The sequence below is a fragment of the Aythya ferina genome (assembly GCF_964211825.1).
Source record: "Aythya ferina genome assembly, chromosome: W".
NCBI classification, from domain to species: Eukaryota; Metazoa; Chordata; class Aves; order Anseriformes; family Anatidae; genus Aythya; species Aythya ferina.
In genome coordinates, this window is record NC_140313.1 from 15738656 (window position 1) to 15757099 (window position 18444).

At 47.6% G+C, this 18444-nt stretch overlaps 1 protein-coding gene across 1 annotated transcript in view; it reads left to right on the plus strand.

The window, feature by feature from the left end:
- The first annotated feature begins 719 nt into the window (after positions 1 to 719).
- Positions 720 to 18444, plus strand: part of LOC311426303 (very low-density lipoprotein receptor-like) — a 40586-nt gene continuing 22861 nt past the window's right edge. The window contains exon 1 of the mRNA XM_084502658.1: positions 720 to 2204. Coding sequence (XP_084358784.1) covers positions 744 to 2204 — 1461 coding nt within the window. The 5' untranslated portion in view covers positions 720 to 743. The remainder of the gene's footprint in view (positions 2205 to 18444) is intronic.

Sequence of the window (18444 nt, forward strand, 5' to 3'; positions counted from 1 at the left end):
CATCAGGACCCTGCAGCCTGTCTGACGTAACCATGGAGGCAGCGGCAGCAGCGGCTGTGCTGCTTCTCTCTGGCATTCTTTTTATAAGAAGTTTATCTTGCAATGCAAAAAAGACTATTGTCGTGGTTTAACCCAACCGGCAGCTAAACACCACGCAGCCGTTCGCTCACCCTCCCCCCTCCCTCTCTGGGACGGGGGAGAGAAATGGAAAGTGAAGCCCGTGAGTTGAGATAAAGACAGTTTAATAAGACAGGAAAAAAAATAACAAAATAATAATAACAATAATAATAATGATGATACAATGGTGATAATACGAAAGTAATAATAGTATGTACAAACAAGTGATGCACAATGCAATTGCTCACCACCCGCTGACCGATGCCCAGCCTAACCCCGAGCAGTCCGGCCCCCTCCCCCCGGCTAGCCACCCCTATATATTGTTTAGCATGACGTCAGATGGTATGGAATACCCCTTTGGCTAGTTTGGGTCACCTGTCCTGGGTCTGTCCCCTCCCAGCTCTTACTGCACCCCCCAGCCTGCCCGTTGGCAGGACAGAGCAAAGGCTGAGATGTCCTTGGCTTAGTATAAGCACTGCTCTGCAACAATTAAAGCATCGGGGTGTTATCAGCACTCTTCTCATTCTAAGCCAAAACACAGCATTCCACCAGCTACTAGGAAGAAAATTAATTCTGTGCTAACTGAAACCAGGACAACTATTCGTCCCCAGATCGGTGTTATAACTATGTTTCTGGATAAGATTCCGTGGGGTTGCCACATTCTACAGATTACTAGTGACAATTTAGCTCTATTGCGGGGCAGGAGTGCAGAGACGCAGATTACACTGCCAAATGACCACCGGCAGGCTTGTTCACAAACAGCTTCTAGGGTTGCAGCTGGCACAGCCTGCAGCCGTATAGCAGACGTTACACTCTCTTTCCTAACTAGTAATCATGTGTCTCATCCAGTTGTGGTGAATGGTCAGTGGCAAAAAGAAAAGGGGGAGAGTAAGGGGCGGCAAAGACAGAAATGGTACCAGGAGGATGCCACTGACACTGACGGCACGGGTAATAGGAGTAGTATAAGTGACACAGGTGCAGAGCGGTGGCAGGCGCTGCTGCTCTGTGGGGAGCTCTGCCTGCTGCTCGCCCTCGCCTGCCTGTGCACTGCCGCCGACAGTGCTAGAGTAAAATGTGAAGACTGCTCAGATGGCAGTGATGAGAGTGCTTGTGTGAAGAAGACGTGTGCTGAACCTGACTTTGTCTGCAACAGTGGTCAGTGTGTGCCAAATAGATGGCCGTGTGATGGGGATCCGGACTGTGAAAATGGGTCTGATGAGAGTGCTGATCTGTGTCATATGAGAACATGTCAGGTAAATGAAATTAGCTGTGGTCCTCAGTCAGTCCAGCGTATCCCGGTGTCCTGGAAATGTGATGGTGAAAAGGACTGTGACAGTGGAGAAGATGAAGAGAATTGTGGCATTGTGACTTGTAGTGCAGCAGAATTCACATGCAGTAGTGGGCAATGTATTTCCAAAAGCTTTGTCTGCAATGTTCAAGATGACTGCAGTGATGGTAGCAATGAGCTGGAGTGTGCACCTCCTACCTGTGGTGTTCATGAGTTTCAGTGCAAGAGTTCTACCTGCATCCCTATCAGCTGGGTGTGTGATGATGATGCTGACTGCTCCGACCACTCGGATGAATCTTTGGAGCAGTGTGGCCGCCAGCCTGCACTTCCAGTGAAGTGTTCTACGAGTGAGGTGCAGTGCGGCTCAGGTGAATGTATCCACAAAAAGTGGCGATGTGATGGAGATCCTGATTGCAAGGATGGAAGTGATGAAATTAACTGCCCTTCTCGGACCTGCAGGCCAGACCAGTTCAGATGTGAAGATGGGAACTGTGTCCATGGGAGTAGGCAGTGCAGTGGTGTGAGAGACTGTCTGGATGGCACTGATGAAGCAAACTATAACAATGTTATTCAGTGCTCTGGACCTGGCAAATTCAAGTGCAGAAGTGGAGAATGCATAGATATGAATAAAGTGTGTAACCAGCAGAGAGACTGCAAGGACTGGGGTGATGAGCCCCTGGAGGAATGCATCATAAAGGAATGTGACTGTCCAGCTGGGTTTGAGTTTATAGACAAGAGAAACTGTGGAGACATTGATGAATGTCAAAACCCTGGTATCTGTAGTCAAATATGTATCAATGTCCTGGTTTCAGTTAGAACAGAATTAATTTTCTTCCTAGTAGCTGGTGGAATGCTGTGTTTTGGCTTAGGATGAGAAGAGTGCTGATAACACCCCGATGTTTTAATTGTTGCAGAGCAGTGCTTATACTAAGCCAAAGACATCTCAGCCTTTTGCTCTGTCCTGCCAACAGGCAGGCTGGGGGTGCAGTAAGAGCTGGGAGGGGACAGACCCAGGACAGGTGACCCAAACTAGCCAAAGGGGTATTCCATACCATCTGACGTCATGCTAAACAATATATAGGGGTGGTTAGCCGGGGGGAGGGGGCCGGACTGCTCGGGGTTAGGCTGGGCATCGGTCAGCGGGTGGTGAGCAATTGCATTGTGCATCACTTGTTTGTACATATTATTATTACTTTCCTATTATCACCATTGTAACATTATTGTTATTATTATTATTTTGTTATTATTATTTTCCTGTCTTGTTAAACTGTCTTTATCTCAACTCACGGGCTTCACTTTCCATTTCTCTCCCCCGTCCCAGAGAGGGAGGGGGGAGGGTGAGCGAACGGCTGCGTGGTATTTAGCTGCCAGCCGGGTTAAACCACGACAGTCTTTTTGGCGCCCAACGTGGGGCACGAAAGGTTGAGATAACGGCAGATCTGACCACAGTGTGTTAAACTAAAATTGGTGTATTAGACCTGCTTAATAGTCACTTGTCATAATGCTGATTGCTTTAATCTCAACTCTGCTGTGCCTGTTTTCCAAATTGAGTATTATAGTACATTATTTTCCGTACTTGCTCTCTGTCATGTTGTTTATCCTCTCCGGGCCCTGTTTTAAGATCATTATGGTACTGAGTGTTGTAGCAATGGCTTATGAGACGATGAGATATCTGGTCATGACTCTAACTTGGTATTTGTACTCAGTAACATCGTCGACTCTGTATTTTGGAAACTGTATCTTGGAAACTATTAGCAATTATACCTATTGTTTTTTTCCATTAGGGAGTCAATCTGTGGAGGGGAAAGGGGAAGATATTTTTTCTTACTTGATCACTCTCCCTTTCTCCTTCACCACCCCTGTATCCTCCTGGATCACTATGCCTTCCTCCTTCACCACCCTCTTATCCTCCGAGCTTGCTACAATAGCTCTCCAAGATATTGAATATCCTTGGGATACTCAGACCAGCATAGTCTTGTTGTTCTGCCTCCTGAATGCACTTCAGGTTCTGCTTAAAGTTAAACAACTACTTAGGAAGCTCATCCGGAGATCTGCCCGGAGGCAGTATAGTTGTGGGTGGCAGGGAGTATGGGAGGATATGGGCAGGCATCTAGAGCAGTTGGCACCCCCAGTGTTTTGGAAATTCACCCCTGAACAACTGCAAAATCCTCAAAAACTGGCAGAATGCTTGAGAAAAAGGTGTCATGATTCTGGCAGTTCCAAAGTAACACAAATCATTGTAACATGCTGGGGCCTGGCTCATGCCTATCGAGCTGCCATTGATACTGCTATCAACTTAGTGACAGACCCTGCGGCCACTCCAAGCCCTGTGACAGATCCAACGGCCACTGTGACCCCTACGGTGGACTCTGCAGCCGCTCCAGTCCCAGCTTCTGCAGATGCTCCAGTCCCAGTTCCTGTAGCTGCTCCAGTTCCAGCTCCTGCAGCCACTCCAGTCCCAGCTCCTGCAGCCGCTCCAGCCCCAGCTCCTGCAGCTGCTCCAGTCGCAGCTCCTGCAGCCGCTCCAGTTCCAGCTCCTGCTGCTACTCCAGTCCCAGCTCCTGCAACTGCTCCAACTCCAGTTCCTGCAGCCACTCCAGCTCCGATTCCTGCAGCTGCTCCAGCTCCTGCAGCCGCTCCAGCTCCTGTGGCTGGGTCAGAGAAAGCTGTAGCAGTGCAAGTTGACCCTGCAGAGGGTATTCCAACCCCTGTGGCAGACTCTGTAACGGGGTCAGAGAAATGAGCTGTAGCAGTGCAAGTTGACCCTGCAGAGGGTATTCCAACCTCTGTGGCAGACCCTGTAACAAGGTCAGAGAAACGAGCAGTAGCAGTGCAAGCTGCCCCTGTAGAGAAGGTGAAAAAATGGTATAGAGATTCAGGTCGTTTAGAACGCAGAGAGTCTTCTGCCAAATCTAGGTATAGAGACGACGGAGACGACGACGACGCTGGGCCATCAAGTGTTCAGGAGGAAGAAGATGAGGATGTCGAAAAATCAACAGTAACTACCCGAAGCCTAAACGAGCGTGAGTTATGAGATGTGCGAAAAGATTTTGGTCGCTGTATAGGTGAGCAGCTTGTCACCTGGCTGCTCCGATGCTGGGACTCTGGAGCCAATTGTGTGGAATTAGACGGCAGGGAAGCCAAGCGACTGGGATCCCTTGCTAGAGACGCCGGCATTGACAAAGCAATTGCAGATGGAGCACAATCTCACAGCCTCTGGAGGCGTCTCCTCTCAGCTGTGAGGGAAAGGTATCCCTTCAAGGAAGAACTTTTATGTCTACCAGGCAAGTGGACCACTATGGAGAAGGGAATCCAGTATCTGAGGGAATTAGCCGTACGGGAAGTGATTTATGAGGATCCAGACCTCGGACAAACATCCAAAGATCCAGATGAAGTCAGGTGTACACGACCCATGTGGAGGAAGTTTGTACGGAGTGCACCATCATCATATGCCAGCTCATTGGCAATAATGGCCTGGAAAGAGGATGAGGAACCCACAGTGGATGAAGTGGCTAAACAACTCCGGCAGTACGAAGAAAGTCTCTCCTCTTCCTTACAGGCCTGCGTCTCAGCTGTGGAGAAACTTTCTGAAGAGTTCCACCAACTTAAAGAGAATCTATCTTCATCCCCACCTGAACCAACCAGTGTCCACCGACCAAAAGAGAACACTTGGGAGAAACTTTCTGAAAAGGTTCACCAACTTGAAGAGAGATTATTCTCCTCCGTACCTGTACAGAGCAGTGTCTCAGCTATCAGGGGTAGGCGTTCATCCACACAAGGAAGACGATATGGTGGGTACTCACCCCGTGCCACCCTGTGGTTTTACTTACGAGACCATGGAGAGGACATGAGAAAATGGGATGGAAAATCTACTGCGACCCTAGAGGCATGGGTACGTGAGTTGGAAAAGAAAACAATCAAGAAAAAGGGATTCTCTGAAAAGTTTGCTGCTCCAACTTCCAGCAGACAGTCCTTCAAACACAGAAACGAAGAAGATTCTGACCAGGATTAGGGGATCCCTGCCTCCAGCCAGGGGGAGGAAAGGGACAATCGAGTTTGTTGGACTGTGTGGATTCGATGGCCTGGCACGTCAGACGCACAAAAGTATAAGGCTTTAGTAGACACCGGTGCACAATGTACTCTATTGCCATCGAGCTATAAAGGACCAGAGCCCATCTGTATTTGTGGAGTGACAGGGGGATCTCAGCAGTTGACTGTATTGGAGGCTGAAGTGAGTCTGACTGGGAATGAGTGGGAAAAGCACCGCATTGTAACTGGCCCGGATGCTCCATGTATCCTTGGCATAGACTATCTCAGAAGAGGATATTGCAAGGACCCAAAAGGGTTCCAGTGGGCTTTTGGTATAGCTGCCTTAGAGACAGAAGGCATTAAACAATTATCTACCTTGCCTGGTCTCTCAGAGGACCCCTCTGTTGTGGGGTTGCTGAGGGTCGAAGAACAGCGAGTGCCAATCGCTACCACAACTGTGCACCGGCGGCAATATCGCACTAACCGAGACTCCCTGATTCCCATCCATAAGCTAATTCGTCAATTGGAGAGCCAAGGAGTGATCAGCAAGACTCATTCACCTTTCAATAGTCCCATATGGCCAGTGCGAAAGTCTAATGGCGAGTGGAGACTAACAGTGGACTATCGTGGCCTGAACGAAGTCACGCCACCACTGAGTGCTGCAGTGCCGGACATGCTGGAACTTCAGTACGAACTTGAATCGAAGGCAGCCAAGTGGTACGCCACAATTGATATCGCTAATGCATTTTTCTCCATCCCTCTAGCAGCAGAGTGCAGGCCACAATTTGCCTTCACTTGGAGGGGAGTCCAATATACTTGGAATCGGCTGCCCCAGGGGTGGAAACACAGCCCTACTATTTGCCATGGACTGATCCAGTCTGCACTAGAGCAGGGGGAAGCTCCTGAACACCTGCAGTACATCGATGACATTATTGTGTGGGGTGACACAGCAGAGGAAGTTTTTGAGAAAGGGAAGAAAATAGTCCAAATCCTTCTGAAGGCCGGTTTTGCCATAAAACAAAATAAAGTCAAAGGACCTGCACGAGAGATCCAGTTTTTAGGAATAAAATGGCAAGATGGACGTCGTCAAATCCCAATGGATGTGATCAACAAAATAACAGCTATGTCTCCACCAACTAGCAAAAAAGAAACACAGACTTTCCTAGGTGTTGTGGGGTTTTGGAGAATGCACATCCCAAATTACAGTCTGATTGTAAACCCGCTCTACCAAGTAACCCGTAAGAAGAATGAGTTTGAATGGGGCCCTGAGCAACGACAAGCCTTTGAACAAATCAAGCAGGACATAGTTCATGCAGTAGCCCTTGGGCCAGTTCGAACAGGACCAGGTGTAAAGAATGTGCTCTACACTGCAGCCGGGGAGAACGGCCCCACCTGAAGCCTCTGGCAGAAAGAACCTGGGGAAACTCGAGGTCGGCCCCTGGGGTTTTGGAGTCGGGGATACAGAGGATCTGAGGCCCGCTATACTCCAACTGAAAAGGAGATATTGGCAGCATATGAAGGAGTTCGATCTGCTTCGGAGGTGGTCAGTACTGAAGCGCAGCTCCTCCTAGCACCATGACTGCCGGTACTAGGCTGGATGTTCAAAGGAAGGGTTCCCTCTACACATCATGCAACTGATGCTACATGGAGCAAGTGGGTTGCACTGATTACTCAGCAGGCTCGAATAGGAAACCCCAGTCTCCCAGGAATCTTGGAAGTGATTATGGACTGGCCAGAAGGCAAATACTTCGGCATATCATCAGAGGAGGAGGTGGGTCATGCTGAAGAAGCCCCACTGTACAACCAGTTACCAGAGAATGAGAAGAAATATGCCCTGTTCACTGATGGGTCGTGTCATATTGTGGGGAAGCATCGGAGATGGAAGGCTGCTGTATGGAGCCCTACACGACGAGTTGCAGAAGCTGCTGAGGGAGAAGGTGAATCGAGTCAGTTTGCAGAAGTGAAAGCCATTCAGCTGGCTTTAGACATTGCTGAACGAGAAAAATGGCCAGTTCTCTATCTCTACACCGATTGATGGATGGTAGCAAATGCCCTGTGGGGATGGTTACAGCAATGGAAGCAAAACAACTGGCAGCGCAGGGGCAAACCCATCTGGGCTGCTGCTTTGTGGCAAGACATTGCTGCTTGGGTAGAGAACCTGGCTGTGAAAGTACGTCACGTAGATGCTCATGTGCCCAAGAATCGGGCTACTGAAGAACATCAAAACAACCAGCAGGTGGATCAGGCTGCTAAGATTGAAGTAGCTCAGGTGGACCTGGATTGGCAGCATAAAGGTGAATTATTTATAGCCCGATGGGCCCATGACACCTCAGGCCATCAAGGTAGAGATGCAACATACAGATGGGCTCGTGATCGAGGGGTGGACCTGACCATGGACGCTATAGCACAGGTTATTCATGACTGTGAAACATGTGCTGCAATCAAGCAATCCAAACGGTCAAAGCCTCTTTGGTGTGGAGGACGATGGCTGAAATATAAATATGGAGAGGCCTGGCAGATTGATTACATCACACTCCCTCAAACTCGCAATGGTAAGCGCCACGTACTTACAATGGTGGAAGCAACCACTGGATGGCTGGAAACATATCCTGTGCCTCATGCCACCGCCTGGAACACTATCCTGGGCCTTGAAAAACAAGTACTATGGCGACATGGTTCCCCAGAAAGAATAGAGTCAGACAATGGAACTCATTTCCGAAACAACCTTATAGACACTTGGGCCAAAGAACATGGTATTGAGTGGGTGTATCACATCCCCTATCATGCACCAGCCTCCGGGAAAGTTGAACGATACAACGGACTGTTAAAGACTACATTGAAAGCAATGGGCGCTGGAACATTCAAAAATTGGGATACGCATTTGGCAAAGGCCACCTGGTTAGTCAATACTAGGGGATCTGTCAACCGAGCTGGACCTGCCCAATCAAACCTGTTACGTACTGTAGATGGGGATAAAGTTCCTGTAGTGCATGTAAGAAATATGCTGGGTAAAACAGTCTGGGCTACTCCTGCCTCAGGAAAAGGCAAACCTATTCGTGGAATTGTTTTCGCTCAGGGACCTGGATACACTTGGTGGGTGATGCAAAAGAACGGAGAAGTCCGGTGTGTACCTCAAGGAGATTTAATACTGGGTGAGAATAGCCCATGAACTGAATTGTACCATGTTAATTACTATATAATACTGTATGTTATCACTACCATGACTACTCTAGGTGACTAATTAGAATGTATGGAAAAGAGTGTAACCTGAGCATGACATAAATGGTATGGAATAAGGGGTGGATAGATGTCCTGGTTTCAGTTAGAACAGAATTAATTTTCTTCCTAGTAGCTGGTGGAATGCTGTGTTTTGGCTTAGGATGAGTAGAGTGCTGATAACACCCCGATGTTTTAATTGTTGCAGAGCAGTGCTTATACCAAGCCAAGGACATCTCAGCCTTTTGCTCTGTCCTGCCAACAGGCAGGCTGGGGGTGCAGTAAGAGCTGGGAGGGGACAGACCCAGGACAGGTGACCCAAACTAGCCAAAGGGGTATTCCATACCATCTGACGTCATGCTAAACAATATATAGGGGTGGCTAGCCGGGGGGAGGGGGCCGGACTGCTCGGGGTTAAGCTGGGCATCGGTCAGCGGGTGGTGAGCAATTGCATTGTGCATCACTTGTTTGTACATATTATTATTACTTTCCTATTATCACCATTGTTAATATTATTGTTATTATTGTTATTATTATTTTGTTATTATTATTTTCCTGTCTTATTAAACTGTCTTTATCTCAACTCACGGGCTTCACTTTCCATTTCTCTCCCCCGTCCCAGAGAGGGAGGGGGGAGGGTGAGCGAACGGCTGCGTGGTATTTAGCTGCCAGCCGGGTTAAACCACGACAATCAACCTGAAAGGTGGCTACAAAAGTGAACGTAGCCATGGATATCAGATGATTCCTGCTACAGGAACCTGGAAAAGGCCATACCGGTACAAAACCACAAATAACACCTGTGATTACAATGACGCTGCTAAGCAGGGTTTAGGGGTTTATAGCATGGAGACAAGGGGTAACAACTACAGTGTTTGGAACAATTATACAGCTTTGGCCTTACCTCCTGATGTTTTTCTGATTTGTGTGGATAGGGCCTGGCAAGGTATCCCTGCAAATGCTATCAGATGTCCATGTTACTTAGATAAACTCATTGTATTTGCTCCTAGCTTGTTACAGTTGTGTGAGATCACCAGACATAAATGGGCATTGCTTGCATCGGATTGCAATGATAATGTTGAATTGTGTGGGGTTGCAGCTAGAGCGGCATTAGCAATTTCAGTGCCTGGAGTGGCATCTGCGGCCGCACGTAACAACTTAGAAAAATTGGTATGCTGGGCCGAGAGGCAAGCATATGCCACGACAGAGATACTTGAGGAGATGTTACCAGATCAAAATAGTCTGCGACATCTGCTTTTACAGGATCAAGCTGCTATTGACATCTTGCTTTTGGCTCAAAGGAATGGGTGTGAGGACTTTAAGGGAATGTACTGTTTAAACCTTTCTGATCATAATGAGTCAATTCACAAATCCATTACTTTCCTGAAAGAGCACACGAGAAAGATTCAATATGGTATCAATATGGTATCAATCCTTTCAATCAATGGTTCACTGACTTGTTTGAAACAAAGTGTAGATGGTTGCTGGGTTTAATCACAAGGGGATTAAGGATTTGGTTTATGGTGGTGGTAATCATTGTTGTGTGTTGTAAGTATAGCTAAAGAGTTACTTGTAAAACTGCTGTGTCGGGCTTGGTTTGCTCAAAAGAAGAAGGGGGAATTGATGAGGGATTTCTTGAAACAGCAAAAATCCCATGGCTTGCTGTAGCTGAGCAAACCAAGCTACCAGGGCAACTATGAGAAGTTCCCATGACAGTGTTCCCACATCGCCCAATTGAGGAATTCAGGAAAATATTGTTACCAGTAGCTGGCCTCAAGGACAAGGTCTATGTGACTGCTAATCACAAGGGGGTTGTTTTCTTGCAGGTGGGGTTGTTTTCTTGTAGCTGTTTGTCTGAGTGCTTTTGACCAATAATCTTGTGTGAAACACTGTCCACCCCTGTTAAGTTCTCTATAAAAGTTAGGCTATTCGGGCAATAAAATGGAGCATGATCTGACTCTACTGGTGTCTGTCGTGCTTTCGGCCGTGCTTCCTGCAACAGCCAGTTGCCCCCTTCACTACAATGTAATCATTCCCCACTGATACTAATGCTTTATTTAAAACTGAATATGTTGCCCCTGCATCTACCATAAGTTCCACCTCTTTTCCCTCCTTCTCCAGCTTCATTTTTATAACCAACGGATCTGCTGGGGTAGATTTCCCGGTCCTCTTGAGTCATCTTTTGCATATGCGATAACCAAATCCCTTCCCCAGTTCCCTTTTACATTTCTTTTCCATTCTGGGCATTTATTTTTCCAATGCCCAAATTTCTTACATAGGGCACATTGCACCTTGCCTAGCTGGGGCTGTTCCTGTCTGGGCCAACTTTTTCCTTCTTCCCTAATAACTGCTATCAGCCTCTTCTGCATGTTTAACTGAGGAAGATAAAAGGATTCTCTCCTTCCAAATTGCCCCGTGGGCATGCACCACACCAAAGGCATTGTCGTGGTTTAACCCAGCCAGCAGCTAAACACCACACAGCCGTTCGCTCACCCCCCTCCCTCTCTGGGACGGGGGAGAGAAATGGAAAGTGAAGCCCGTGAGTTGAGATAAAGACAGTTTAATAAGACAGGAAAATAATAACAACAACAACAATAATAATAATGATACAATGATGATAATAGTACTACTACTAATAATTTGTACAAACAAGTGATGCACAATGCAATTGCTCACCACCCGCTGACTGATGCCCAGCCTAACCCCGAGCAGTCCGGCCCCCCTCCCCCGGCTAGCCACCCCTATATATTGTTCAGCATGACATCAGATGGGATGGAATACCCCTTTGGCTAGTTTGGGTCACCTGTCCTGGGTCTGTCCCCTCCCAGCTCTTGCTGCACCCCCAGCCTGCCCGTTGGCAGGACAGAGAAAAAGGCTGAGATGTCCTTGGCTTAGTATAAGCACTGCTCTGCAACAATTAAAACATCGGGGTGTTATCAGCACTCTTCTCATCCTAAGCCAAAACATAGCACCCTACCAGCTACTAGGAGGGAAATTAACTCTGTCCTAGCTGAAACCAGAACAGGGTTCAAAGGTCTCATTCAACAGCACAAAGTTCCACGTCAAGCCATTGGCCCTGAGGACATGGCTGAAGCTACTTTCACCAGCACTGGACTCCTTGTGCTGCTGACCAGCAGGAAGGGGACATACTGCAGGCTTCGGGTGTGTTCAACCACAGAGCTGATTAAATTCCGGGTGTTGCCGCACAATATGGGTGGCCTCACCCAGTGTAGGCGTTCTAACTGAAACCAGGACATCTATCCACCCCTTATTCCATACCATTTATGTCATGCTCAGGTTACACTCTTTTCCATACATTCTAATTAGTCACCATTTTCAACTAGGGTATATAGTAGTCATGGTAGTGATAACATACAGTATTATATAGTAATTAATGTGGTACAATTCAATTCATGGGCTATTCTCACCCAGTATTAAATCCCCTTGAGGTACACGCAGGACCTCTCCGTTCTTTTGCATCACCCACCAAGTGTATCCAGGTCCCTGAGCAAAAGCAATCCCACAAATGGGTTTGCCTTTTCCTGAGGCAGGAGTAGCCCAGACTGTTTTACCCAGCATATTTCTTACATGCACTACAGGAACTTTATCCCCTTCCACAGTAGGTAACAGGTTTGATTGGGCAGGTCCAGCTCGGTTGACAGATCCCTTAGTATTGACTAACCAGGTGGCCTTGGCCAAATGCGTATCCCAGTTTTTGAACGTCCCAGCGCCCATTGCTTTCAATGTAGTCTTTAAGAGTCCATTGCATCGTTCAATTTCCCTGAGGATGGTGCATGATAGGGGATGTGATACACCCACTCAATACCATGTTCTTTGGCCAAGTGTCTATAAGGTTGTTTCTGAAACGAGTTCCATTGTCTGACTCTATTCTTTCTGGGGTGCCATGTCACCATAGGACTTGCTTTTCAAGGCCCAGGATAGTGTTCCGAGTGGTGGCATGAGGCACAGGATATGTTTCCAGCCATCCGGTAGTTGCTTCCACCATAATTACATGGCGCTTGCCATTGCGAGTTTGAGGGAGTGTGATGTAATCAATCTGCCAGGCCTCTCCATATTTATATTTCAGCCATCGTCCTCCATACCAAAGAGGCTTTGACCATTTGGCTTGCTTGATTGCAGCACACGTTTCACAGTCATGAATAACCTGCGCTATAGCGTCCATGGTCAGGTCCACCCCTCAATCACGAGCCCATCTGTATGTTGCATCTCTACCTTGATGGCCTGAGGTGTCATGGGCCCATCGGGCTATAAATAATTCACCTTTATGCTGCCAATCCAGGTCCACCTGAGCTACTTCAATCTTAGCAGCCTGATCCACCTGCTGGTTGTTCTGATGTTCTTCAGTTGCCCGATTCTTGGGCACATGAGTATCTACATGGCGTACCTTTACAACCAGGTTCTCCACTCGAGCAGCAATATCTTGTCACAGTGCAGCAGCCCAGATGGATTTGCATCTGCGCTGCCAGTTGTTCTGCTTCCATTGCTGTAACCACCCCCACAGGGCATTTGCTACCATCCTTGAATCAGTGTAGAGATAGAGAACTGGCCACTTTTCTCGTTCAGCAATATCTAAAGCCAGCTGAATGGCCTCCACTTCTGCAAACTGACTCGATTCACCTTCTCCCTCAGCAGCTTCTGCAACTCATCGTGTAGGGCTCCATACAGCAGCCTTCCATCTCCGATGCTTCCCCACAATATGACACGACCCATCAGTGAACAGGGCATATTTCTTCTCATTCTCTGGTAACTGGTTGTACAGTGGGGCTTCTTCAGCATGACCCACCTCCTCCTCTGATGATATGCCGAAGTATTTGCCTTCTGGCCAGTCCATAATCACTTCCAAGATTCCTGGGCGACTGGGGTTTTCTATTCGAGCCTGCTGAGTAATCAGTGCAACCCACTTGCTCCATGTAGCATCAGTTGCATGATGCGTACAGGGGACCCTTCCTTTGAACATCCAGCCTAGTACCGGCAGTCATGGTGCTAGGAGGAGCTGCGCTTCAGTACTGACCACCTCCGAAGCAGATCGAACTCCTTCGTATGCTGCCAATATCTCCTTTTCAGTTGGAGTATAGCGGGCTTCAGATCCTCTGTATCCCCAACTCCAAAACCCCAGGGGCCGACCTCGAGTTTCCCCAGGCTCTTTCTGCCAGAGGCTCCAGGTGGGGCCGTTCTCCCCGGCTGCGGTGTAGAGCACATTCTTTACACCTGGTCCTGTTCGAACTGGCCCAAGGGCTACTGCATGGACTATTTCCTGCTTGATTTGTTCAAAGGCTTGTCGTTGTTCAGGGCCCCATTCAAACTCATTCTTCTTACGGGTTACTTGGTAGAGCGGGTTTACAATCAGACTGTAATTTGGGATGTGCATTCCCCAAAACCCCACAACAACTAGGAAAGTCTGTGTTTCTTTTTTGTTAGTTGGTGGAGACATAGCTGTTATTTTGTTGATCACATCCATTGGGATTTGACGACATCCATCTTGCCATTTTATTCCTAAAAACTGGATCTCTCGTGCAGGTCCTTTGACTTTATTTTGCTTTATGGCAAAACCAGCTTTCAGAAGGATTTGGACTATTTTCTTCCCTTTCTCGAAAACTTCCTCTGCTGCGTCACCCCACACAATAATGTCATCGATGTACTGCAGGTGTTCAGGAGCTTCCCCCTGCTCCAGCGCAGACTGGATCAGTTCATGGCAAATAGTAGGGCTGTGTTTCCACCCCTGGGGCAGCCGATTCCAAGTATATTGGACTCCCCTCCAAGTGAAGGCAAATTGTGGCCTGCACTCTGCTGCTAGAGGGATGGAGAAAAATGCATTAGCGATATCAATTGTGGCGTACCACTTGGCTGCCTTCGATTCAAGTTCGTACTGGAGTTTCAGCATGTCCGGCACTGCAGCACTCAGTGGTGGCGTCACTTCGTTCAGGCCACGATAGTCCACTGTTAGTCTCCACTCACCATTAGACTTTCGCACTGGCCATATGGGACTATTGAAAGGTGAATGAGTCTTGCTGATCACTCCTTAGCTCTCCATTTGACGAATTAGCTTATGGATAGGAATCAGGGAGTCTCGGTTAGTGCGATATTGCCGCCGGTGCACAGTTGTGGTAGCGATTGGCACTTGCTGTTCTTCAACCCTCATCAACCCCACAACAGAGGGATCCTCTGAGAGACCAGGCAAGGTAGATAATTGTTTAATGCTCTCTGTCTCTAAGGCAGCTATGCCAAAAGCCCACTGGAACCCTTTTGGGTCCTTGCAATATCCTCTTCTAAGGTAGTCTATGCCAAGGATACATGGAGCATCTGGGACAGTCACTATATGGTGCTTTTCTCACTCATTCCCAGTCAGACTCAGTTCAGCCTCCAATACAGTCAACTGCTGAGATCCCCCTGTCACTCCACAAATACAGATGGGCTCTGGTCCTTTATAGCTCGATGGCAATAGAGTACATTGTGCACCGGTGTCTACTAAAGCCTTATACTTTTGTGCGTCTGACGTGCCAGGCCATCGAATCCACACAGTCCAACAAACTCGATTGTCCCTTTCCTCCCCCTGGCTGGAGGCAGGGATCCCCTAATCCTGGTCAGAATCTTCTTCGTTTCTGTGTTTGAAGGACTGTCTGCTGGAAGTTGGAGCAGCAAACTTTTCAGAGAATCCCTTTTTCCTGATTGTTTTCTTTTGCAACTCACGTACCCGTGCCTCTAGGGTCGCAGTAGATTTTCCATCCCATTTTCTCATGTCCTCTCCATGGTCTCATAAGTAAAACCACAGGTGGCACGGGGTGAGTACCCACCATATCGTCTTCCTTGTGTGGATGAACGCCTACCCCTGATAGCTGAGACACTGCTTTGTACAGGTGCGGAGGAGAATAATCTCTCTTCAAGTTGGTGAACCTTTTCAGAAAGTTTCTCCCAAGTGTTCTCTTTTGGTCGGTGGACACTGGTTGGTTCAGGTGGGGAGGAAGATAGATTCTCTTCAAATTGGTGAAACTTTTCAGAAAGTTTCTCCACAGCTGAGACGCAGGCCTGTAAGGAAGAGGAGAGACTTTCTTCGTACTGCCGGAGTTGTTTAGCCACTTCATCCACTGTGGGTTCCTCATCCTCTTTCCAGGCCATTATTGCCAATGAGCTGGCATATGATGATGATGCACTCCATACAGACTTCCTCCACATGGGTCGTGTACACCTGACTTCATCTGGATCTTTGGATGTTTGTCCGAGGTCTGGATCCTCATAAATCACTTCCCGTACGGCTAATTCCCTCAGGTACTGGATTCCTTTCTCCATAGTGGTCCACTTGCCTGGTAGACATAAAAGTTCTTCCTTGAGGGGATACCTTTCCCTCACAGCTGAGAGGAGACGCCTCCAGAGGCTGTTAGATTGTGCTCCATCTGCAATTGCTTTGTCAATGCCGGCGTATCGAGCAAGGGATCCCAGCCACCTGGCTTCCCTGCCATCTAATTCCACACAATTGGCTCCAGAGTCCCAGCACCGGAGCAGCCAGGTGACAAGCTGCTCACCTATACAACGACCAAAATCTTTTCGCACATCTTGTAGCTCGCGCTCGTTTAGGCTTCGGGTAGTTACTGTTGATTTTTCGGCATCCTCATCTTCCTCCTCCTGAATCCTTGATGGCCCAGCGTCATCTTCGTCTCTATACCTAGATTTCGCAGAAGACTCCCTGCGTTCTAAACGACCTGAATCTCTATACCATTTTTTCACCTTCTCTACAGGGGCAACTTGCACTGCTACTGCTCGTTTCTCTGACCCCGTTACAGGGTCTTCCACAGGGGTTGGAATACCCTCTGCAGGGTCAACTTGCACTGCTACAGCTCGTTTCTCTGACCCAGCCACAGCAGCTGGAGCAGCTTCAGGAGCTGAAGCAGCTGCAGGAGCCGGAACTGGAGCATCTGCAGGAGCTGGGACTGGAGCAGCTACAGGAACTGGAACTGGAGTGGCTGCAGGAGCTGGAACTGGAGCGGCTGCAGAGTCCACCGTAGGGGTCTCAGTGGCCATTGGATCTGTCACAGGGCTTGGAGTGGCCACAGGGTCTGTCACTAAGTTGATAGCAGTATCAATTGCAGCTCGATAGGCATGAGCCAGGCCCCAGCACGTTACAATGATTTGTGTTACTTTGGAACTGCCAGAATCATGACACATTTTTTTCAAGCATTCTGCCAGTTTTTGAGGATTTTGCCATTGTTCAGGGGTGAATTTCCAAAACACTGGGGGTGCCAACTGCTCTAGATGCCTGCCCATATCCTCCCATACTCCCTGCCACCCACAACTATACTGCCTCCGGGCAGATCTCCGGATGAGCTTCCTAAGTAGTTGTTTAACTTTAAGCAAAACCTGAAGCACATTCAGGAGACATAACAACAAGACCATGCTGGTCTGAGTATCCCAAGGATATTCAATATCTTGGAGAGCTATTGTAACAAGCTCGGAGGATAAGAGGGTGGTGAAGGAGAAAGGGAGAGTGATCAAGTAAGAAAAAATATCTTCCCCTTTCCCCTCCACAGATTGACTCCCTAATGAAAAAAAGGCAACAGGTATAATTGTTAATAGTTTCCAAGATACAGTTTCCAAAGTATAGAGTCGATGATGTTACTGAGTACAAATACCAAGTTAGAGTCATGACCAGATATTTCATCGTCTCATAAGCCACTGTTACAACGCACAGTACCATAATGATCTTAAACCAGGGCCCGGAAAAAATAAACAACCTGACAGAGAGCACATACGGAAAATAACGTGCTATAATACTCAATTTGGAAAACAGGCACAGCAGACTTGAGATTAAAGCAATCAGTATTATGACACGTGACTATTAAGCAGGTCTAACACTTATACCAATTTTAGTTTAACACACTCTGGTCAGATCTGCCGTTATCACAACCTTTCGGGCCCAACATTGGGCACCAAAAAGTCTGTCGTGGTTTAACCTGGCCGGCAGCTAAACTCCACACAGCCATTCGCTCACCCCCCTCCCTCTCTGGGACAGGGGAGAGAAATGGAAAGTGAAGCCCGTGAGTTGAGATAAAGACAGTTTAATAAGACAGGAAAATAATAATAACAACAACAACAACAATAATAATAATGATACAATGATGGTAATAGTACTACTAATAATAATTTGTACAAACAAGTGATGCACAATCCTGGGTCTGTCCCCTCCCAGCTCTTGCTGCACCCCCAGCCTGCCCGTTGGCAGGACAGAGCAAAAGGCTGAGATGTCCTTGGCTTGGTATAAGCACTGCTCTGCAACAATTAAAACATCGGGGTGTTATCAGCACTCTTCTCATCCTAAGCCAAAACATAGCGTTCTACCAGCTACTAGGAAGAAAATTAACTCTGTTCTAACTGAAACCAGGACATCTATATTTCAAATCTGTCCAAATGTTTGCCAGCTCAAGAGCTCTTATCAAGGCGATGATTTCCACCTTTTGGGCTGATGTTTGTTACCACATATCCTGTGAGGCAAAATCCCTGGTGGACGAAGCTGCTTCCATCTATATACCAATCCTCTGCATCTTCTAGGGGTGTATCTTTTAAGTCTGGTCAGCTGGAGTATACTGTGTCCATTGTCTTGATGTAATCATGAATGGGTGATCTGGAAACTCTGTTACTAAGGAAAGAGGCTGGGTTCACAGTATTAGTGTTGAAAAAATGTAGTGAACTAACAGTCCATTATACACATTCCTTTTCTTCTTCAGTAGCTATCATTTGCGTATTGCAACAGTGTCCTCTTTTCCTGAAGGGGTCTTTCAAGCTTCAAG